The 24,546-nt window shown below is 41.7% G+C and overlaps 1 protein-coding gene across 2 annotated transcripts in view; it reads left to right on the forward strand.

Moving 5' to 3' along the window:
• Positions 1-24,546, forward strand: part of RASA3 (RAS p21 protein activator 3) — a 299,758-nt gene that overhangs the window by 104,902 nt on the left and 170,310 nt on the right. For both annotated transcript variants that reach the window (XM_082246000.1, XM_082246001.1), the window contains exon 2: positions 12,281-12,398. In XM_082246000.1, coding sequence (XP_082102126.1) covers positions 12,281-12,398 — 118 coding nt within the window. The remainder of the gene's footprint in view (positions 1-12,280; positions 12,399-24,546) is intronic.

A 24,546-nucleotide genomic window follows, 5' to 3' on the forward strand; every position in this document is an offset into this window, starting at 1 on the left:
TATATTTTTTTTTCGGATGAAAACTACTAATTCAACAAAAATCAGAGGTTGTTTTCATGTAGGATAAAAATTTCCTAGTCTGCAAATTCAGTTTTTGTCGTCCGAAAATTTGTAATCGACTGTCGAAAAGCTCCAAACTAACGATACGAAAATTGGCAGATCGTTCATTGGACTAAATTTTACTTCCCGTTTTTTTATTGTGTGTACAGGCCTTCACTCGTATTCATACATACACATACTAGGGCAAATTTAGACAGGTGCCAGTTAACCCAACAGCATGTCTTTGAAGTGTGGGGGGTAACCTTCACAGGCACAGGGAGAACATGCAAACTCCAAGCAGGTTGTGTTGTGTTTGGGATTACCAACCAATGACTAATGCTGCTAGGCGAAAGTGCTAACCACTTAAGTTGGATACACACTATACAACTTTTGTTGGTAGATTTCCTTTAGATTTACTTAACTATGTAGTGTAAGGGCTGGCCTGATTGCATACAAATTGAAAGTGCTTTGGTTTGACCTCATATTATATGGTTTTAGTAAATCTAAAAGAAAAGATCTAAAAAAAATTTTATAGTGAGTATCAAGCTTTAGCTACTGTGCTGCACCTGTGAATAAAATTAGAATTATCTGATAAGCAAAGCATTCTAAACTGATGTCAAAACAACACAGCATTTGCCCGTAGACCCAGATTCTATGGGCTCATTCAGACCTATCTAATGCAAAGCATGTGCGATATGTTGTGCCTTAAAGTGGGTTGTGTTAGGGAAGCCCACTGCTAACACACCACAACAGGCCTAAAATCAGACGTGTACCATCTTTTTGTGTGTCACCATGCACTTGGGGTGCACTGTTACACAGGTGCAGTGGGTGTGCATTGGTTTAGTGATTGGGGATCCATTTAAAATTCATCCTACCCCTCCACTTCATTCTAATGCATAGGTATGAATACACACTTAAGTAGAATTTTAGGCATTATAACACTAAGGGTCCTTTCACACGGGCGATGCGCTCGTCAGGCTCCGTTTTGCTCAGCGGGGATCGATCCGCTGAGCCCCGCTGAGCAGGCGGATGACAGGTCCGTCTCTGCGCTGTGTCCAGAGACGGACCTTTCAGATCCCCACTCTCCTCTATGGGAGATCGGATGAAAACTGACCGCCTGTCCGTTTTCATCCGATCCTATCCGATCCTCCAGACAGATGGAAAATAGGGTTTTCATCCATCTGGATTTCACGGACAAGATCGGATTGGATAGCAGAGGGTGTCAGCGGACATGTCACCACTGACATCTGCTGCTCCATAGGGGTGAATGGAGAATCTGATCAGGTCTGCCTGAAAAACTGACAGGCGGTCCTGATTGAAAGGACTGTGTGAAAGGGCCCCTACCTTTTACATAGTGGCGCCCCCACTGCCTTCCATCACACTGCATAAAATGAATCACAAATTGCAATGTAAACACCTATATTTCTCTTTGCTGCACGTTTTCTATTCTGTCATATGCCCGCAAATCCCCAGCCTGCCCCCAAGTATTATGTTTAGAACCAACAACAGAGTGGAATTCCCTAGAGCAGAGAAATCACCCACTGGCTTCTACTCTTCTAGGCATTGTTGGCACCAGTCAAAAAATGGTTTTAACGTGTTTTTGAAAAATGAACACACGGTTGTGAGAGCAAACGATATTGCCATCATGTAATGGCCAAATTTCAAAATGGACATAAATGAATCAGTTTCTCATTTGTTTTTGTTGCTTCTGGGTCACATATGCGCAATACCAACAGTTCAGTTGTTAACGGGCGAGAAACACATTAACCTTTCAATTCATCAATTTTTTGGCCTGAAAAACGTCACAACCGATTTTCTATTCGTGCCCATTAACTGTACGAAAAACAAACCACCTGTCCAAAGGACAGATTTTTGACAATGACAGATTTTTGCAACGATTTTTCATCTAGTGTATGGGCACCAATAGTCTCCTCCCACCAGATGCAATTTTTTTACATAACTATATACAGTGCAATGAGAAGGCAATGAGGGTGGCAGCATTTAAAAGAGTTATAGTGCCTAAGTTTCTATTTTAATAGAAATCAGATTGGAGTTACACTTAAATAGTGGAGCTAATATCTTAATAGGCAGACATCTGTAGTTCATGGAAGTTGCATGACACAGATGGAATCCTAAAAGACCAAAGCCAACATCCAGATGCACTGTAAAAGCACTACCCATTCTTACTGCAAGTGTCATGGGTAAGGTATGTCCACCGAAGAATAGACTTTCTGAAATAATTATGGTGTCATTGTTTCTTAGATAGCATTATCAATGAGTGGAGATCTTCAGGAACACTGCTTACTAATGTCTGCAACATTTCCTGTTCAGTAAACCAGAAGATTTAGCTAAATCGTCTCATTTCATTGATACTCATTTTATTGGTCTGACCGGTGTGCTGAAATCTTCAGGAAAGTGTTTTTTTTCAAGCATTTAATTGCAAAGTAATAGTAACCCTTTGACACTAATCCCCTTTATCCCTTTTTGGCTCAGTGCACAAACCTGCAACAATGCAGTACGGCCTAAGAACTCTTTACGGGTTTTAGGTTTTATCAGACCACAGTTCTTGGTTGCGCTGTACATCATGCATTCCCTTCACTTCTGTTTATTGTACAGTGGTGTGGCTGATTTCAGTTTCACTAGTTCTAAGGATGAACTTTGATTCGGTCCAAACCTGGAAGACAGCTGTCAGTGGCGGGCAAATAAATTGTGGACTGCCCTGCAGCTTCACTTACACAAAGGGGTGGGAATGCTTCTGACATCATTGACCACGTATGGCCATATTGCCTTATTAGGTCAATGATGTCATGGGCATCCCTGTTCCTTTGTCATTGCCAATGACCTAATATGTTTTACCCATCGTCCTAGTCTTAAATTACTAACAGTTCTCTATGGGGGCTATTTATAAATTGCCTTTCAGCAAACATTTTCTCTGATGGTGAATAAATCACTGCAAAAACACATGCCTAGGAGGTTTACCTGCTCATAAGGTTAGTCAGATTCTGTAGATAAGGCCAGCCATAGATGGAGCAATTTTCTTTCCTGCAACTATGGGTTGTAGGAAAGAAAATCGCTTGATTCGCCCCTAACACAGTCAGTGTTGATGGGGGAATCCCTCTCGCGGAACCATTGTGTTCTCCTGTTGTAGTTAGCCGGCCCCCCAGAAAGAACACAGTGATTATTTCTAGAGGCTATAACAGCTGCTAGCAATAATTGCATGTAAAATCTGACAGGCTGGTTGTACCCAAGTTGATCAATTGTCAACTTGGGTACATTCAGCCTGCCCATACATGGCTCGAATCTCGGCCGGTTCCTGCTAAAGGTTTGAACCGTCTGTGGCTGGCTTTACATATACCATCATTTGTAATAATGGGTTGCATTTATAAAGAGTGTCAAGAACAGAGGAGGATCAATTGCACATAGCAACTATTTAGCTTCTTGCTTTAATTGTGTGTGTTTTTTTTGTATTCTTTATGTATAGTTTTCAGTACAATACAGCCGAAAAGCAGGAATATAGAATAATTAAACAAAAACACAAGGATTAGAGATACACCAGTATGATATATCATTGCTGCGATCCCATACAGGAAACAAAAGTAATATTTGGAGCACATTATGACACAGGATACACAGATTACCCCTTTAGGAGATACAATGGGAGGCAAACGTGGGTCAAGCTAAGGCTTGTGCAATACAGAGTCTGATGAACATAGGCACTCAAGAGCTAAAAACGTATCACGCTAAGGGGCAAAGGTCAACTTGGGTACAAAGGTAAGCAGTCAAGACAAAGCTCACAGTAGAATGCCTAAGAAGACCCCACATGTCCTAAGCAATATGTAGGTCGACCATCCACCCAAAATGAGGGCGAGAAACAGAGTAAAAAATAGGGAAGAAAAATAAAAAAAGGAGGGGAGTCAGGGGGTGGGGGCGGGGGGTGGATACCCCCCGCCAGAGTGCACACAAGTATAGGTGTGGTTTACACCCCTGTAGTCACAGCCTGTTCCAGAAAGCAACTCAGTTACCCAGCCAGTAGTCGTTTAAAGTCATTTGTGCATGATAATTTAATCAAATAAAACCACGTATTTCTGAATTTGGTGTGCATGTTCTTAACCACTTGCCGACTGCCTAATGACTATTTATGTCGGCAGTCAGCCCCTCACAGGCAAAGTGATGTAGTACTACGTCGCTAGCCTGTGAGGCTCTAGGGAGCGAGCGCGCCGCCGGAGGCGCGCTCCCACTCGCTCATGGACCCCCCCCGCGCGTGTGCCCGGCGGACCCGATGTCCGCCGGGCACTCGCGATTGTCCGTTACACCGGGAGAAAGGCAGGCGGCTGATGTAAACAAAGCCGCCTGTCATTCTTCCCTGTGTAAGAATGGAGATCATACGGTTCTGCTATGTACGACCGTTGATCTCTGTTCTTACACCTCAAGCCACATCCAATCACAGTTAGAAACACGCCCCTAGGGACACACTTAACCCCTCCTTCTAAAATAAAGTTAACTCCTTCCCTGCCAGTGTCATTTTTACAGTAACAGTGCATATGTATAGCACTGATTACTGTAGTAATGTCACTGGTAACCCCAAAAGTGTCAAAAATGTCAGTCAAGGGTCCGATCTGTCTGCCGCAATGTCGCAGTCCCGCAAAAAAAAAAAAAAATCGCAGATCGCCGCCATTACTCGTTAAAAAAAAAAACAACAAAAATGACAAAAATCTTTCCCTTAGTTAGTAAACGCAATAACTTTTGCGCAAACCAATCAAAATACGCTTTTTGCGATTTTTTTTTTTACCAAACATATGAAGCATAAAACAAATTGGCCTAAAATGTTAAAAAATTTAGATTTTTACTTTTTTTTTTTTTTTGGGAATTTCATATAAAAAAAATGTGAAAAATATTGTTATTTTTGCAAAATTGACGCACTTTTTTTGTTTATAGCGTATGATCAAAAATCGCACAGGTGATCAAATGCCACCAAAAGAAAGCTCTGTTTGTGGGAAAAAAAGGACGTCAATTTCGTTTAGGTACAGCGTCGCACGACCGCGCAATTGTCCGTTAGGCCCTGGTTAGGAAGGGGGTAAAATCTTCCGGGGCTTAAGTGGTTAATGGAGCTTGTGAGACTTTCCATCTCACTGATATCCTCAGCTCTTCTGATCCATTGTCGTACTGTCAGAGGTTGGGTTGACTTTCACAGTGCTGGTATGCAAGACTGCGTGGCCTTGACCAGGTGACGCAACAATGATTTTTTTATGAGCTGAAATTGAGTTGTGATGGAGGAAAAATTCATTGGTATTTTTAAGTTCATAAATTAAATTCAGAAGCTAAATGGTTTGTGGAAAAGCCAAGAAAAAGGCCTCTGTCTCAAACATTTTTGAACTTCACCTTAAAGGAGCTTCAGCTGTAAAAAATGTTTAAAGTTGGCAGCTACATATACTGTAGCGGCTGACTTTTAAAATACATCTACTTGTCCCAGGATCCAGTGATGTCCTCACGTGACCCGACTCTTTGCCAGTCTTTGGGTGCATGTGCTGGCATTTTAACTGTGGGCTGTGACTCCTTGCGACTTCACAGCTGGCTGCCCACTGAACCTAGATGCTCCCTATGAATGGTCCCATGGTCTCCTGTGACATGTCCCAAGAGGCTGTGGGTGGAGGGGGGCGAACTCAAACTTAGATTGCCGCGGCAATGGGACCAGAAGTGGGAGTGAGTACCTGTCAAAAAAAAACAATCCTGATGTGGTAGAGCAGGAGGAAATGCAGAACTTCACATGTTGGGTGTTTTTTTTTTCTAATTTCAAATTGACTTTGTGAGTTTTGAACCCTGTGCTTGTAGGGGTTTACTATGGGTATTACTGTTTCCTCTCACCCTTCTACCCTGAGAATTACAAAGCACAAAGACTTCTAACCATGCTACAAAAAAGGGAAGTGAGCTAAAAGGTCAATAAGGTCATGTGTTTGATTCTGGATTCTACAGTGTATTTTTGGAATGTGCAGGCTTCCTCAGAAGTTTCTAAATGAATCTAAACATTAACACATGGAAATTGACATTTTTTACGCATCTGAACTGATCTTCTTCTGGGGAAGGACACTACCAGAATACATTCATCCAAATACAAATAAACTTGACGCTAGGCCAGCCTGCATTAGGCCTTACGATTTTTCATTTTACTTTGATGATACAGTATCAATCAGTAGGCTGATTGATTGCATATTCATTTGTGGTTTGGAGTAATAAAGATTATATAAGGGGACAAGTTAAACTATAATCCTTTGGATTCTATCTACTTTTCTACAAATACTTATGTCCAAATGCAAAAGGGTTGCACACTGATGACATCACTGTGCTAAAAGCAATTTTAGTCAATTCACACAATCCATTTTGTCCAGTCCCACCTGTGATACAGCTCACCATGGCTTTAGTAATCCATTCTGAAATGCGTTAGCAGGGTGGTGGGATTTGACAACAGTGATGTCATCAATGTGTGGCCATTTTTTTTTTTTGTGGACACGTAATGATTTGGCTTCTAAAATTATCTTGCCGGTCATTTAAAAATAATACAATGATGATTAAGCGATGTCATGATTACAAAAATAAAGTTATACCTTGCATATCATTCTGTAAAAAGGTAAAGTTCTGATTACAAAAGCATGACTAATAAGATCAGCATATAATGTTTTATTGAGCCTGCAACTACAAAATGCAAACAGTGATCATTCCAGTGCCGCATTACCTTTATGTTATGGCCACTTTCACACTGCTCTGTATGAAAAAAGCATATGCATTTTTTGTGCGTTTTTGCTGCGTTTGCATTACGTTTACCCCGCATCACCTCCCACTATTCGAATACATGTTTTGTGTCATTTCCAGTACAACTTTAGAAGTTCTCAAGCCAGGGTTCACAGAATTGAATGACAAAGGAAATCACATTATATTCTGATTTCAGTGCGATTTCAGCCCCCATAGACTTCTATGTTACCTCACAGAAGTTGCATAGGTGAGAAGCATTCCCATGCGACTTTGATTGAGAAGCATTCCTATGCGAGAGAAATACAAATGTGAGACCGCACTCAGGGTATTGTGATAAAATCAAAGGTTTCTTTATTCCTCAAAATAAAGTAGACAGACAGTGTACAAAACAGACGTGTCCGGTTGACGCGTTTCACGACATTGTTAGTCGCTTACTCATAACCACACCAAGCATTCCTATGCGACCTCTCCTCCCTGGTCATCCTTGCTGCCTAAAGCTAGGTTCACACTGAAGCAACTTTGATTGATCGTTTGATCCTTGCTTCAATCGTTCAATCCTTCCTTCGATAAATTGATCCTTCCTTGGATCGAACGACCCTTTATTTGGTCAATCTTTTCTTTGAAGTAGGGATTGAATGAACGAAGTAGGGATCAATTGAAGGAGGGGTCGATTGATCGATGGAAGAGTCGATTGATCCGGGGAAGGGTTGACTGATCGATCGATCAAATAAAGGAACAGGTGGTCGATCAAAGGAAGGGTCGATCGATTGCAGGAAGGCTCCAAAATATCAAAATTAATGGATGAAGGATGACCAGGGAGGAGAGATCAGAGTTAAACAAAATAACACTGAATCCATCAAAATTGCATAGGAATGCTTCTTATCTATGCTGATGCGACTTTTGTGAGAATGCTTAGAAGTCTGTGGGGCTGAAATTGCATTGAAGTCCACCAGGAACCTTTTCCAAAATCGCACTGTGCTTAGTTGATTAGAAGGGCACCATTGAATATAATGCAAATTCCCTTGTCATGCGATTCCGTGACCCTGAGCTTGAGAAGGTGCTTTGCATTCTTTATGCATTTTCTATGCCTTTTTTATGCGGTTTCCATTCATTTCAATAGAGGTAATCGTTTTTTTTACCGCACCAAAAACTGGGCAAGAAGGATTTTGTTATCCGCAACTGAAGCATTATGCAAGGGATGCAGTTTTCTTCCGCTTTTCTTCGGCTTTTTTTGAATGAACAAAAACGGATCAGTGTAAAAGAAGCCTTTTTGTGTGTAGAGAACTGCCTTCACAAGAAGCTTTGTAGGAGTGTGGTTACATAGTTGGGGTGAAAAAAGACACAAGTCCATCCGGCTCAACCAATATATATTATATATAAATGCTTTATATACAGTGTTTAGGAATATTTATGTCTTCCATCAGTCTAATCCCTGCTGGCAATGAGTAAAGTGCTGTGCTCAGGTGGCACATTTGACTACAGTTACTGTCTCCGAACTGACAGCAGGTCCACATCGTGGCCTCCCAGCTGGGATCAATGTGTAATTTCTTAGTGATATGAGGATTTGTAGCTTGAGCTGTCTTGATCTTTTCCCAGAATATATACAAGCATGCACTATGCTTTGCACAGAGGGGACTGAATGGATATTTTCCCATAGACTAAGCCAGTGATAGACAGCTGGGTTCAAGTTACAAATCTGTCTGACTATTTTTATATGTGCATGTGTGCTTTCCTTTTCTTGTGATGGAAAATGTAGAAGAAATGTGAACTAGCCTCTCCTGTTGAGGCTTGAAGATGCCTACAGAGGAGTATAGTAGGAATCTGGGATCACGTATACAGTATTTCTATAAGCTGAATGCAATAACAGTAATGGTTTTCTTTCTAAGTAATACACAAGTGTATTGTTTTATAAGGGCATCGTGATGATGTTGTGTTTCGTACATTGGCCTTGTGTTGGTAGTATCTTGTGTCCAAATCTGCATAAAACTTACATATTCACCTGTGTGAATTTTTTTTCTGCTGGTTACTTGTTTCCCTTCTCAATCATAAGCCTCGTACACACGCACAGATTGTTGGCCAACCGATCGGCCGTCTTTTGTCCAGTGTTGTTGTGTTGGTTGAAATGTGCTCTAGACTTGCACTGGACTTTTGTTGGCCAACAACAACCAACTTCAGAAGTGATGTCATGTGATAGTTGACTTTCCGTGTGTTTTTTCTTCTCTGAGCATGCCCAGTCTTGCTCATTTGATTTTTGTCTGCCGAAATCTGTACTGACTGAGGAACAATCGGCCGTTCTGTTGTTGGCCAACAAAAATTTTATAGCATGCACACCAGATTTTTTTCGGCCGAAAAGTCACAGTTGGTTGTCGGAAGCATCATACTAACAAGCCTACAATCGGCCGATCGGACGTTGGCCAACAATCTGTGCGTGTGTACGGGGCTTAAAAGTATACTGGTTTGACTCCTCTCTCAATACAAATTCTACAATATACACTCACCGGCCACTTTAATTGGTACACCTGTTCAATCACTTGTTAACACAAATTGCTAATCAGCCAATCGCATGGCAGCAACTCAATGCATTTAGGCATCTAGATGTGGTGAAGACAACTTGCTGAAGCTCAAACTGAGCATCAGAATGGGGAAAAAGGGGATTTAAGTCACTTTGAACTTGGCATGGTTGTTGGTGCCAGACAAGCTGGTCTTATTTCAAAAACTGCTGATCTGCTGGGATTGTAATGCACAACCATCTCTAGGGTTTACAGATAATGGTCGGAAAAAGAGAAAATATCCAGTGAGTGGAAGTTGTGTGGAGGAATATGCCAGGTCAGAGGAGAATGGATAGACTGGTTCGAGATGATAGAAAGGCAACAATAACTCAAATACCAACTAGTTACAACCAAGGTATGCAGAATACCATTTCTGAACGCACAACACATCGAACCTTGAAGCAGATGGGCTACAGCAGCAGAAGACCACACCGAGTGCCACTCCTGTCAGCTCAGAACGGGAAACTGAGGCTACAATTTGCACAGGCCCACCAAAATTGGACAGTAGAAAATTGGAAAAACGTTGCCTTGTCTGATGAGTCTCCATTTCAGCTGTGACATTCAGGTGGTAGGGTCAGAATTTGGCGTTAACCACATGAAAGCACGGATCCATCCTTCCTTGTATAAACAGTTCAGGCTGGTGGTGTAATGGTGTGGGGGATATTTTCTTGGCACACTTTGAGCCCCTTAGTACCAATTGAGCATTGTTTAAATGCTACGGTCTACCTGAGTATTGTTGCTGACCATGTCCATCACTTCATGACTAAAGTGTACCCATCTTCTGATGGCTCCTTCAAGCAGGATAATGCACCATGTCACAAAGATCAAATCATCTCACCACTGCTTTCTTGAACATAACAATTCACTAAACTCCAATGGCCCCAACAGCCACCAGATCTCAATTCAATAGAGCACCTTTGGCTTGTGGTGGAACGGGAGATTTGCATCATGGATGAGCAGCTGAGAAATCTGCAGCAACTGTGTGATGTTATCATGTCAATATGGACCAAAATCTCTTCCAACACTTTGTTGAATCTATGCCATCAAAAATTAACCACTTAAGCCCCGGAGGATTTTCCTGCTCAAAGACCAGGCCCTATTTTGCTATTCGGCACTGCATGATTTTAACAGACAATTGTGCGGTCATGCGACACTGTACCCAAATGAAATTGACGTCCTTTTTTCCCCACAAACAGAGCTTTCTTTTGGTGGTATTTGATCACCTGTGCGATTTTTACTTTTTGCGCTATAAACAAAAAAACAGCAGCAATTTTGAAAAAATAACCATATTTTTCAAATATTTTTATATGAAATTCCCCCCCAAAAATATGTAAAAATCTAATTTTTTTAACATTTTAGGCCAATTTGTTTTCTGCTACATATTTTTGGTAAAAAAAATCGCAATAAGCGTATTTTGATTGGTTTGCGCAACAGTTATTGCGTTTACTAACTTAGGGAAAGATTTATGTCATTTTTATTGTTTTTTTTTTAACTGGTAATGGTGGCGATCTGCAATTTTTTTTTGTGGGACTGCGACATTGCGGTGGACAGATCGGACCCCTGACTAACATTTTTGACACTTTTGGGGGTACCAGTGACACTACTACAGTAATCAGTGCTATACATATGCACTGTTACTGTAAAAATGACACTGGCAGGGAAGGGGTTAACTTTATCAGTGATCAAGGGGTTAAGTGTGTCCCTAGGGGCGTGATTTTAACTGTAAAGGGGCGTGGCTAGTGATGTAACCACAGAGACATACGATCCTACATAGCAGGATCGTGTAGTTTCTGCAGTTAGATCAGGGAGAATGACAGGCGGCTTTGTTTACATTAGGAGCCGCTGATAACTCGCGCGGACATGTCAGGGAACGAGCGTGGGTGGGAGCGCGCCTCCGGCGGCGCGCGCTCGCCCCCTAGAGGCTCGTAGGCGACCGATGTAGCCCTACGTCGGTTTGCCTGTACGGGGCCTGTACGGGGATAACTGCCGCAGTAAATAGTCGTGCGGCGATCAGCAAGTGGTTAAGACAGTTCTGAAGGAAAAGGGGGTCCAAAGCGGTACTAGCAAGATGTACCTAATAAAGTGGTCAGTGAGTGTATATATGCACACGGTACTTAGAATGCAGATATTTTTTTTTGCGATTACTTTTGGAGTATATGCGTGCTATGTATACATCTTTCTATTCATATACAGTACTGTAAGATGGAACACTTGTTTCTCTCTGTTATACCTTCAGATTTTCTCTTGTGAAAATTTATAATAAAATCAGATTAAATGTATAAGTATACTGGTTGTATTCTACCCCAATTAACCATAGGTTGTATTTAAAAGGATATGCTACGGCGCTAGGGAGAGGTTAGAATGCCAAAAAAGCAAGGAAAAATTCCCAGCTCACTTACCAACCAGCCTGCAACAAACCAAAGCGTCCTGTCTAACAGTTCACGTTAAAGGCAGGGTTTCAGTTTGCACACATTTGCAAATATATACGTAGGCTGCAGGGCCACTTCAAGGCACCCTGATGTACTGCAGTCCTAACTATAAATTTTGAGAGCCTCCAAAATTAGAGCACATATATAATAATGGATAGATTAAGGGCAGGTATGCCTGGAGGGAGCCCACCCCTCCTTAAAGGTATAGGGAAGCACTGAACACCCAGCACTAGCACAATGGCAGCGAAGGTATCCAGTGCATCCACTCACCAATTCACCAACAGTACAAACAAATGGCAACCACCGCAATAATGCATTACTTGCCAAGGAACTGATGTAAAGGGTGAAAGTTTATTTTGTAAATGCTGTATATATATCATATATCATGATGATTGTGCACCATAATTGAAAGATTTTTACCAAGCAACACTACATTATTGGGGAACAATGTTTGAATACTGATACTGTTGTTTTTGTTATCAGCCCTTATTAAAACTGGCTTTGTTCTTCCCTCTGTAGGTGAAGCAAAGAATCTCCCTTCGTATCCAGGACCAAATAAAATGCGAGATTGTTATTGTACTGTGAACTTAGACCAAGAGGAAGTGTTCAGGACCAAGATAGTAGAGAAGTCCCTCTGGTAAGGTTAAACATTTTTAAGGACTCATTTGTAGAAGATTTATTTAAAAGTAATATTAAGAATGTACAAAACAATGCAATAAATCACAACTTCAATTAATCTGGCATAACTTTTTTTTCTTTAATTTTGGGTGGCGTAGGGAAGGTTTACAATCCCTAGCATGTTATTGGGAACAAAGAAGAATGAAGTCCAAGTGGTCTATTAAGTCTGAACCATTTTTTTTGTTAAATTTACATACTGTGTACATGGGTAAAATAAGTATTGAACGCATCACCATTTATAAATATATTTCTAAAGGTGCTATTAGTATGAAATTTTCACCACGTTGGTAACAACCTATCTATACATACAAAGAAACCAAAACAAATATGTTCAGAAATAAAGTTATGTGTAATAAATTGGAATGACACAGGGAAAAAGTATTGAATACATAAAGTAAGGGAGGTGTAAAAAGGCATGGAAAGCCAAGACACCAGCTAAAAACTATTCGTAATTAGAAAGCAATCATTCCCCTTGTCAGTGCAAATTAATATCAGCTGGTTTCGTTCTCAACTGATGGCCTATAAAAAGGTGTCCGATTACCCAGGTGTCACACAAGAAACAGCTCATGATGGGTAAAAGTAAAGAGTTCTCTGAAGACCTCTCCAACCTTATTGTAGCAAAACATAATGATGGCATTGGTTACAGAAGGATTTTTATACTTCTGAATATTCCAGTGAGCACTGTTGGGGCCATAATCTGTAAGTGGAAAGAACATAATTTCACCATATACTGGCCATGACCAGGTGCTCCTCACAAGATTTCTGACAGAGCAGTAAAAGGAATTATCAGAAGAGTTGTCCAAGAGCCAAGGACCACTTGTGGAGAACTTCAGAAAGACCTTGGAATTAGAAGGTACAATTGTTTCAGGGAAAACAATACGTAATGCACTCAACCGCCATGGCCAGTATGCACGCTTACCACGCAAAACTCAATTGCTGAAGAAAAAGCATGTTGACGCTTATTTAAAGTTTGCTACACGCCTGTAAAATACTGGGAGAATGCAGTCTGGTCAGATGAGACCAAAATTGGATGCCATAATACACACCATGTTTGGAGGTCAAATGGCACTGCACATATCCCCTAAAACACAATACTAACAGTGAAGGTTGGAGGTGGAAACATCATAATGTGGGGCTGTTTTTCAGCATAGGGGACTGGCAAATTTTATATCATTGAAGGAAGGATGAATTGAAAAATTTACCAATACATTCTTGATAAAATTCTGCTGCCATCTACTAGGATGATAAAGATGAAATCAGGGCGGACATTTCAGCAAGACAATAATCCCGAACACAAAGCCAAGGAAACTCTCAGTTGGTTTCAAAGAAAGAAAATAAATCTGTTAGAATGGCCCAGCCAATCATCTGACTTGAATCCAATAGAAAATCTATAAAAAGAACTAAAAAATCAGAGTTTATAAAAGAGGCCCACGGAACCTTCAAGATTTGAAGACTGTTTGTGGGAAAGAATGGGTCAAAATCACACCTGAGCAATGCATGCGGCAAGTTTCCTATTCAGGAGGTGTCTTGAAGCTGTCATTACCAACAAAGGATTTTGTACGTAGTATTAAATAAATTTCAGTTAGCGTGTTTAATACTTTTTCCCTGTGTCCTTCCATTTTATTACACATAACTTAACTTCTAAAGGTATTTGATTTGGTTTGTATGTATGGATTGCATTGGTTGTTATTGACACGTGGTAAAAATGTAATATCAATGGCACCTTTAGAAATACCGTATTTATTGGTGTATAACACGCACTTTTTCCTCATAAAAATGGAGGAAAAAGTAGCAGTGCGTGTTATACGCCGATATAACAAAAAAAAAAGTCCAGAAAGCACTAGCAGCGCCGAGAGGTAGAAGGGGGCGGGCGGCGCCGAGGAGAAGTGAGGACACGCTGTCATCGGAAGTCCCGCCTCCTATGCCGACGTCAATCATAGGTGCCGGGACTTCCGATAACAGTGCGTCCTTCCTTCTCCTCGGCGCCGCCCTCCCCCTTCTACCTTTCGGCGCTGGCTGCTTTCTGGACAAGTGATTTGTATAGTGGCGCTGGTGAGGCTGCAATAATGGGCGCTGGCGAGGCTGCATGTATGGGCACTGGTGAGGCTGCATGTATGGGCGCTGGCGAGGCTGCATGTATGGGCACTGGCGAGGCTGCATGTATGGGCACTGGCAAGGCTGCATGTATGGGCGCTGGCGAGGCTGCATGTATGGGCACTGGCGAGGTTGCATGTATGGGCGCTGGCGAGGCTGCATGTATGGGCACTGGCGAGGCTGCATGTATGGGCACTGGCACTAGCGAGGCTGCATGTATGGGCACTGGCACTAGCGAGGCTGCAATTATGGGCGCTAGCGAGGCTGCAATTATGGGTGCTGGCGAGGCTGCAATTATGGGCACTGGCGCTGGCGAGGCTGCATGTATGGGCACTGCACTGGCGAGGCTGCATGTATGTGCACTGCGCTGGCTGCATGTATGGGCACTGCGCTGGCTGCATGTATGGGCACTACGCTGGCGAGGCTGCAATTATGGGCACTGGTGCTGGCGAGGCTGCATGTATGGGCACTGCACTGGTGAGGCTGCATGTATGTGCACTGGCGAGGCTGCATGTATGGACACTGCGCTGATGAGGCTGCATTCGTGGGCACTGGTAAGACTACATTTAATTTAAAAAAAATGTTCTGATTTCAAAGCTGTTTATTTTAAATTTCAGCTTTTTTCCTGAAATTTCTGCCCTAAAATTTAGGTGCGTGTTATACGCCGGCGCGTGTTATACGCCGATAAATACGGTATATTTAACCAGAAAAATGGTGACGTGTGCAATACTTATTTTACCTGCTGTATATACTGTATACATAATTTTTTATCCTTTATGTGTTTTTTTTGAGTATATATCTATGTTTGAATTCACCATCAATATTTCTCCTGTGGTGCCATTGTGTTCTCCCGGCTGGAGGAAAGGGGCAGTCCCCGCCAGGAGAACACAGTGATTATTGCTTGCAGCTATACCAGCCGCTAGAAATAATCACATGTAAAATCCAACATGATCGGTCAACTTGGATACATTCAGCCTGCCCATACAAGCTTCAAATCGCGGCCGGTTCCTGCTGAAGATCCAGCCAAGATTAGAACCGCCTATGACTAGCCTAACTCACTATCTTTGCTGGAAGTCTATTCCAAGCATCAACTACCCTTTTGGTAAAATAATGCTTTCTAAGATTAGTTTTGAACTTTCCTCCTTCTAGTTTGAAGTCACAGTATTCTAAATGAGGTATCACTAAAGGTCTATATAGGAGAATCAGGAACTCCTTCCTCCTGCTGGTGATGCATCCTAGAATTCTATTCGCTTTTCCCACTGTCTGGTCACACCGTTTGCTCATTTTGCAATTATCTGAAATTAGTACCCCCACATCTTTTTCCTCTGTGGTGGCGGCCAACACTGTACCCCAAATATTGTAGTCTATCAAAGGATTCTTTTTCCCTAGTTGCATTATTTTACATGAAAAACTATTGAACTATGGTTTCCACTGCTTTGACCAATCTTTCAGCAATACCCAATCATCTTTCCACAGCTTTGACCAATCTATCAGCAGCAATGCCCAATCATGTTCCATGTTACAGACACCTCCAGGGATATCAACCCTATTGCACACCTGTGTATCATCATCAAAAATACATACCTTGCCCAACAACCCTATATGCAGGCCATACATGGGTCGAATTCCGAACAAAGTTTCTTTTAAAAATTTGAAATTTAGTGTGTTTTGTGATCCAATGGTGCCACCATTGATTTTGAAATTCGACCAACCAAACCTTCACTTTCACCTCATTTTGCAACAGAAAATAATTTTCGTGGACGAGAATCTTCTTTTCTTTGCGGGAATTTTCTTTTGTAGTACTCATGCACATTTCTTTTTCAAATATATTTCTCACCTGATTCTCCCATCATTAATTCGAAAATCGTTTGTTTTTCAACAAAATTTCCATCTTGCCAGATCTCTCAAATTTGATGGCCACAGGAAAATCGGCCATTGATGTTGGGGCTCATGTACATGGGCTCTATGGTCTGTACAGTGTGAATCAGTGGGTTAATTTATGCTGCAGGTCCTAATTTGATAGGCGTGGGGATGCAGGCGTACGTCCCGAACACAGACAGTGTGCATTTGGGGACTGCTCACCTGCACACCTGTCCAATTAGGGCCTGCGGCTGTGTTTGTACAGGTGCTGCATCCCCATAGAATGACAGGTGGCTCCAGGCCAAACCACTCTTCACATAGCCAGAGTACCTGTGTGAATGAGCCCTTAATTATATTTTTCGAACCTAAAAAACAGCGATGTGCTCCAGCGATGTGCTGTCACTACTAAGAGGGATTTCATCTTCATCTGGTCTTCTCTCTGGTTTCTTGGACTCCAGTCGTTTGGCCAAACTGCAATGATGTAACTCACATGCATGCGCGTGGGTGTCATGGTCACAGCACAGCTCTCTCAATGGATGGTATGTCATCCATTGAGAGGGCAGTGCACATGCTCTGGTGCTATCACCAGCTGCTACGTTTAGGAGATATTCACTGTACCTACGTGTAAGCCCTATTATAGGCTTACCTGTAGATACAAGATAAAAAATAGAGTTTACTACTGCCAGATCAGTTAGTAAATGGGTAAACAGAAGGAGTTGATACATGGATGCAGAAGGAACTGACAGTGAAGTGAAGAAGCAAAACTGCATAGGTCAGGAAACAGTCTGGGGGAGACGAGTGGGAAGCCCAGCTACATAAAGCACACTAAACTTCACTGGGACAAGATAACAGTCAGCTATGGAACCGCTATAACACCCCATGGGAATGCAGCTGATCAGCTGTGACTGTGTCAGGAAGACAGAGCTAAGGGGGAGAGAGATGAAAAAAATATACAGGCTGGGACAAGGAGAGAGGAACAAACAAAGTTACAGAGATAACAAACTCACCTAGCAGAGCTAACAATAGAGCCAGGGCTGGGAGGGGAGGCCCACACAGGGAGGGGGATTAGTGAGGGACAACTGTCTCTTTCTCAGCAGATAAAAGCTGGCAGCAGGGAGAGTAGGGGGAGAGATCAGCTTTCTGCTGCTGGAGAAAGATTTCTGTAAATGTCATTCATCACTAATCCCCCTCCCTGTGTGGGCCCCCTTGTGTGCTCGGGCACCCTACAAGAGGACCCCCCCATCAGTGGCCCTGTATAGAGCAGTGCAGTTTATAAAGTGTTACAACACATATTGTTTAGAAATAGCAGTTATGTCCCAGTCTGAACCACCTTAATTTATATTGCAGTGCTGTTCTTTGTAATAAGCTTTTTTATTCACATACACCCTGTACTGTGCATAGCCCAAATGTAAGTCATTAGTTGGATTACCATGCACATAGTGCATAAAACCATGACACGATAATGACTTTTATTAGGTGATGTGTGCCAGTGCCTGTCTTCCGTATGTGGAACAGATCCACTAACTTTTCTGTGGATGTAACCGGATTTAAGCTTAGCTTTATCACTTTGGATGATCTCAATGCATTAACACAGTAAATGGGTGTGTAATAGCTCTGGCATATTAATAGCCCTCTCTCTGCACAGCAGTAGCTTAAAATAAAATCTATTAACAAAGAGATTTTTTTTTTTATGGGGTACCTCATTATTATTCTTCATGCGAGTCCCTCTGCAGACAAAGCTCAGTGGTGTCTCCTAAAGAGAATCCTGAATGCTCAGCAGGGTTTCATCTGTTCAGAAAAGGTAGGGCAGTTTACAGGGTGCACTCACTGAATATACAAACAGGGTTAATGCATGCACTCTTCGAGGGTTACACCGCATGAACCCATGAATTTGCTGACTTGGCTTTTGCTCTGTTTGTGAAAGCATGTTACTTCTTAGTAGCGAAAGGTTTTTTTAATTATCATTGTTTTGGATATTTATCTGATGAAAGCACACATTTAGCCCCCGTTCACACTGGGGCGACCTGTGAGGCGACCTGTTCGCCTCACAGGTCGCCTCCCATAGGGAAGCTGCGGACCCGTTCTGATAGGAGCGACACAAGTCGCTCCGACTCAGAAAAAGGGTCCGGAGCTTCTTTGGGGCGACCAGGAGGCGACCGCCATAGACTTCAATGTTACGAAGTCCGTGGCGGCCGCTCCGAGGTCGCGGCGCGCTGCTCGCACCGCGACCTCGGAGGTCACGGTGCGAAGTAGCGTCGCCCCAGTGTGAATGGGGGCTAACAATCATACTCTGCCTTTATTGGTAAACACCATAACCTTTTAGGTACATTGTAGGGACTGTAATAAATGTAAAGGGGTTTTAAAGTCAGAAGGTTTTTTTTTTTTTTTTCTTAACCCCTTCAGCCCCGGAAGGTTTTGCCTCCTTAATGACCAGGCCATTTTTTGCAATTTGGCACAGCGTTACTTTAACGGACAATTGCGCGGCCGCGCGACGCTGTTCCTAAATAAAATTGATATCCTTTTTTCCCCCACAAATAGAGCTTTCTTTTGGCTGTATTTGATCACCTGTGTGATTTTTATTTTTTGCGCTATAAACAACAAAATTCTGAAAAATGAAACAACATTTTTCACTTTCTGCTATATAACATTCCCAAAAAAAATAATTAAAAAATTCAAAATTTTTCATCGCTTTAGGCCAATTTGTATTGTGCTACATATTTTTAGTAAAAAAAAAAAAAATCCCAATAAGTATATTTTGATTGGTTTGCACAAAAGTTATCTCGTCTACAAACTAGGGGAAAGATTTATGTCATTTTTTATTTATTTTTTTACTAGTAATGGCGGTGATCTGCGATTTTTAGCGGGACTTCGACATTGCGGTGGATGCATCGGACCCCTAACTGATATTTGTTCGCCTTTTGGGGGACCAGTGACATTACTACAGTAATCAGTGCTAAAATATGCACTGTTACTGTAATAATGACACTGGCAGGGCAGGGGTTAACCCAGGGGTGATCAAAGGGTTAAGTGTGAGCTTAGGGGGTGCTTTCTAACTGTATGGGGGAGGGACTTGTGGAATCAACACAGAGACCTATGATCCTAAATAGGAGGATCACAGGCACTCTGTGACTGTTTCAGAGAGAACCGGGAGCAATCGCGGGTGACAGCGGCAATCGCGGCCACCGGCCCCTTGGATCGGCTTCCCTGCTGCCTAATGGGCGCTTCTGCGAACCGGCATACCTAAACGTCGGTTCGCGCTGAAGAGCCGTGGCAGGCGGTCGGCGAATGGTTGATTTGCATTCTATGCAGCAGCTTCCCCAGCACCCCCTAATCCTTACCTGAGCCCCAACTCTGTCCAGCTATGTCCACGAGTCCCTCTGCCGTTCGGGACTCTCCCTCCTGATTAACTGTCAATCAAAGTCAGTCAGCGAATCAGGAGAGAGGGGGCAGGGCTAAACCACAGCTTTATGTCTAAATGAACACACAGAGCTGCAGCTCGGCTCGGGTGCCCCCATAGCAAGCTGCTTGCTGTGGGGGCACTCCTCAGGAGGGAGGGGCCAGGAGCAGCGAAGAGGGACCCAAGAAGAGGAGGATCTTGGCTGCCCTGTGAAAAACCAACTGCACAGAGCAGGTAAGTGTATTTAAAAAATATAAAAAGAAACAGACTTTACAATCACTTTAACTGTTAAATGTTCTATGCTTCTGTTCTGTAGATGCTGAGACAAAACAGTACAGTAAGCTAAGTGTGAAGATTTTGTCTTCTATAATCCATGTACTTGTTTTTGTAATAAAATAAACTTTTGGGGGGATTTTCGAAAGGCAAAAAGACTGTGCGCTTTGCAAGTTCAGTTGCCCTCTGCAAATGCAGTTGCTACAGAGTATAATAAATTGAGGCAAAGCTTCACTTTGCAAAGAATACCCAATCACATACAAGAAAAATAAAATAAAATAAAATAAAAAATATATAGCTTGCACATTGTTAGGTGATGGATGTCAGCAGAGCTTTCCCTCATTTACTAAGTTGTGGGGCAGCTGCACTTGCAGTGTACAACTGCACCTGCAAAGTGTACAGTCTATTTGTCTTTAGAAGTGGTTCACACCTAAATCGCACAGGAACGCGGTCAACAATCCTGGGCAATTCAGTGCGTCACTGGATCATACCAAAAGTAGTGCAGGCACTACTTTTCAACAACGCAAGAATGCAAGGTACTGTGCTGTGTTTGTGATATGCATTTGGCGTGTCATTGGGAATAAATTAACTTCTGTAGCAGATCGCCCACCTAGTGCATTTTGAACGCGGTGCTGGAAACACACATGGAAAGTGGGTTTCCTACACTGCATTCTGGTGTGAACAAGTTCTTAATAAATCCACCCTGTTGGATCCTCAGTGCCCCATCAATGTTTTCCCAGTATATAACTAAAGATGGGAGGCTCAATGCCGTAGAGCTAATTAGGGTGCTGGGGATGCCTGAATTTGTATTCAGTTCTGTGGGAAACACAGTGATTGGATTGCTGGGGTGTTCTATAAATAGATAGAGCACATACACTGTGCCATAGTAGAAAAGAAATAAAGTTAAAATGGTTTGTCAGATTTAGAAAATCACAACTCTCTAAAGACTTGAATAGAAGGCAATGGTTTATCCAATATACAATGCATCTGGAAAGTATTCACATCGCTTCACTTTTTCCACATTTTGTTTTGTTACAGCCTTATTCCAAAATGGATTAAATTCATTATTTTCCTCAAAATTCTACAAACAATACCCCATAATGACAACGTGAAAGAAGTTTGTTTAAAATCTTTGCAAATTTATTAAAAATATAAAACAAAAAAAATAAATAAAAAATCACATGTATATAAGTATTCATAGCCTTTGCTCAATACTTTGTTGAAGCACCTTTGGCATCACAGCCTCAAGTATTTTTGAGTATGATGCTACAAGCTTGGCACACCTATTTTTGGGCAGTTTATCCCATTCTCTTTTGCAGGACCTCTCAAGCTCTATCAGGTTGGGTGGGGAGTGTCGGTGCTCAGGTATTTTCAGATCTCTTTAGAGATATTCAAGTCTGGGTTCTGGCTAGGTCACTCAAGGACATTCACAGGGTTGTCCCATAGCCACTCCTTTGTTATCTTGACTGTGTGCTTAGAGTCATTGTCCTGTTGGAAGATAAACTTTCACCACAGTTTGAAGTCCAGAGCACTTAGGAGCAGGTTTTTATCAAGGATGTCTCTGTAGATTGCTGCATTCAACTTTCCTTTGATCCTGCCTAATCTTCCAGTTCCTGCCGCTAAAAAACATCCCCATAGGATGATGCTGCCACCACCATGCTTCACTGTAGGGATGGTATTGGCCAGGTGATGAGCGGTGCCTGGTTTCCTTCAGACATGACATAAAATAATTAAATGTTATCCATTTTGGAAAAAGGCTGTAGTAACATAACAAAATGTGAAAAAAGAGAAACACTGTCAACACTTTCTGGATGCACTGTATTAACGTATATAAGGATTTTGTAGCTATTACATTATAATTGTTACATTTTTATATTTTGTGGGTTTCATATAGCCCATCTTTTAAAGAGAATTTTGGCATTCACAAAGTTGTCCCATATACCTCTCCTTTGTTATCTTGGCTGTTGGGTCATTGTCATGTTCGAATATAAACTTTCAGCCCAGTTTGAAGTCCAGAGCACTTTGGAGCAGCTTTTCATCAAGGATGTCTCTGTACATTGCTGCATTCATCTTTCCCTCAATCCTGACCAGTCTCCGAGTTCCTGCCGCTAAAAACATCCCCACCGCATAATGCTGCCACCACCATGCTTTACTGTAGGGATGGTATTGGCCAGGTGATGAGCGATGTCTGTCTGGTTTCCTTCAGACACAACATAAAAATAAAATAACATAATGAATTGAATCCATTTTGGAATAAGGCTGTAACATAAACAAAATGTGGACAAAGTGAAGCACTGTGATTACTTTCCGGGTGCACCTTATTAATGTATATAAGGATTTTGTAGCTATTACAGTATAAATGTTACATTTTTTTAAAAACAAAAGCAGACTGTATGTTGATTTTGTGCTAGTTTGTGGGTTTCATATATAAGTGAGCCATTAATGGCTATTTGGCTGTTCACATTTGGTGAAAGCAGAATATATACTTTATGACTAGCCTGTAAGGATGGTCAGAGAGCTTTTCTTTTGTAGCTGTTTCATTGCACCATATTTAAATCTGCCCAAGTTTTTAAATATGCAGTTTAGCCTCACTGGCAAACTTCACAATCTCAAGCTCACCAAATAGCATCTATGTGACTGACATCCCAGATGGACCTAGTTCATGCTGAAGTTTATACAATTGCTATATGTGCAAGACCATCTATAAAACATCAGTTAGAGCTCATGTTATGTTGGTGTGGATTGCCAACTAGGCATAATCAGCTTACCAGATTGCTGTTGGTTATCCGTTTAATTAGACTGCTGCTCAGTAGCGCTGCATGCTCTGCAGAGTGGTGGAAGCTTGGGTTCCAACTGTCTCAAAGTGTCTGTGCCTCTCTTGTACCCATTATTAAGTATAATATGTGTGAGTGCAGAGCAGAGGGCCGGTGAAGTGAGCAGAGAACCAATTTTTATGCATTTTTTATTGCCGCTAATTATGTCATTCTGGTCTCAGCTCCACTCTGGCTTTTTACTGGTAGGGTTGGTAAAATAGATGCTGGGTGGGATTTCAAGGCTAGATTTTCTAACTCCCATATATTGGTTCAACAAAATGTGACTGAGTTAGCGAAGTACAGCTAGGATGGCCCCAGATTGGATCCTTTAGAATTATTCCCTATTGGTACACCCGCTTCATGATTTTTCAATGAACTGCTAAAGTGAAGAAATGTTCAATTACTGAGCTGTAATTGAAATGGCAAACTTCTCCTGTGTGGTGTAATTGAGAACTATAACGAGGAGTCATATGCCTCATCAGTACCGCACAGATTACATCTACATCTCATTTCCTCTACTGAACAGTCATTTTCCAGAGGATCCACTCAGAATGGCCAGTCTAAAGATTATTTTTATGGCTATTCTCCTGTGTTTTGCTGATGTGTCTCTACTGATTTCCCAGCATATCCAATAAATGAGTTTACAACATCAATCCCAGCTGGGAGCAGCCATTGGGCCTGAAATATAAACTTATACCAAGAGCAGGCTAAACGATGATTCGAAAGCTAAACTAGTATTTCACACAGTTAGCCAAGACCTGTGTGAAGAAAATTTAAGTAATGAAATGTTAAGAAAATATATGTAAATAAAATAATTTTCAGTATTACCAATTTGGGTATTTGCTTTTTTTTTAATTATTTATCGTGAGTTTACAGAAGATATTTCAAGTCAGAAGTACAGATTACAAGATAGCATCTCAAGTTCTCAGTGCTGTCTCAAAGCATATAGGCTTATACATGAGCAGTGTAAGTAGGTTTGGAATTTGCTTTTTTTCGACAATCTGGCCATCAGTACCATACTCTATACACAGTGCTACCACCATACATATACAGTACACTTGGTCTATTGGACAAGGTTTATTCTCCTACACATGTAGGCTGCTGCTCTATGTCTAGGTCAGATTTTTCACCCCAGTCCAGCAGAGGACAAAACCCGTAACTGGTGCACCAAACTTACCTAGCAACTAATGATCCACTTGGGATTTTGACGCAGTTAAGAGTTATTTAACTCAATGACAATGAAAAATTCTGACTAACATCATGTCAGTACAAGTCCTAAAACGTAGCCGTTTTTTCATTAGGTTATTTGCCTGTGAAAATAACGAGTTGAAAGCCCTGTGGCAGTGAACAGTGGTAACCTGATGGATTTTGTTACATTTTTTTTTACATTTTTAAAATTAAATTTTTGGCACTTCTATTTTACGGGGATAAGTAGCCATACCCGAATTGATGAGAGCTAAAGATATAGCTGAATTTGACCATTACTTGTGAGGGATGAGTGCTTATTAATTGCGTATTAATTGTGTATTTGTTACTTTAAAGGACAACTGTATTTTTGTACAATTACCATCTAAATATATTCCATCATATGCCCCACAGACACACTACTCTAAGGTCTTATACTCACCCTCTAGTGATCATGATCCTGGTGTGTGGCCCATGGGAAACCA

This window comes from Pelophylax lessonae (genome assembly GCF_965119305.1).
Source record: "Pelophylax lessonae genome assembly, chromosome: 2".
Lineage (NCBI taxonomy): Eukaryota > Metazoa > Chordata > Amphibia > Anura > Ranidae > Pelophylax > Pelophylax lessonae.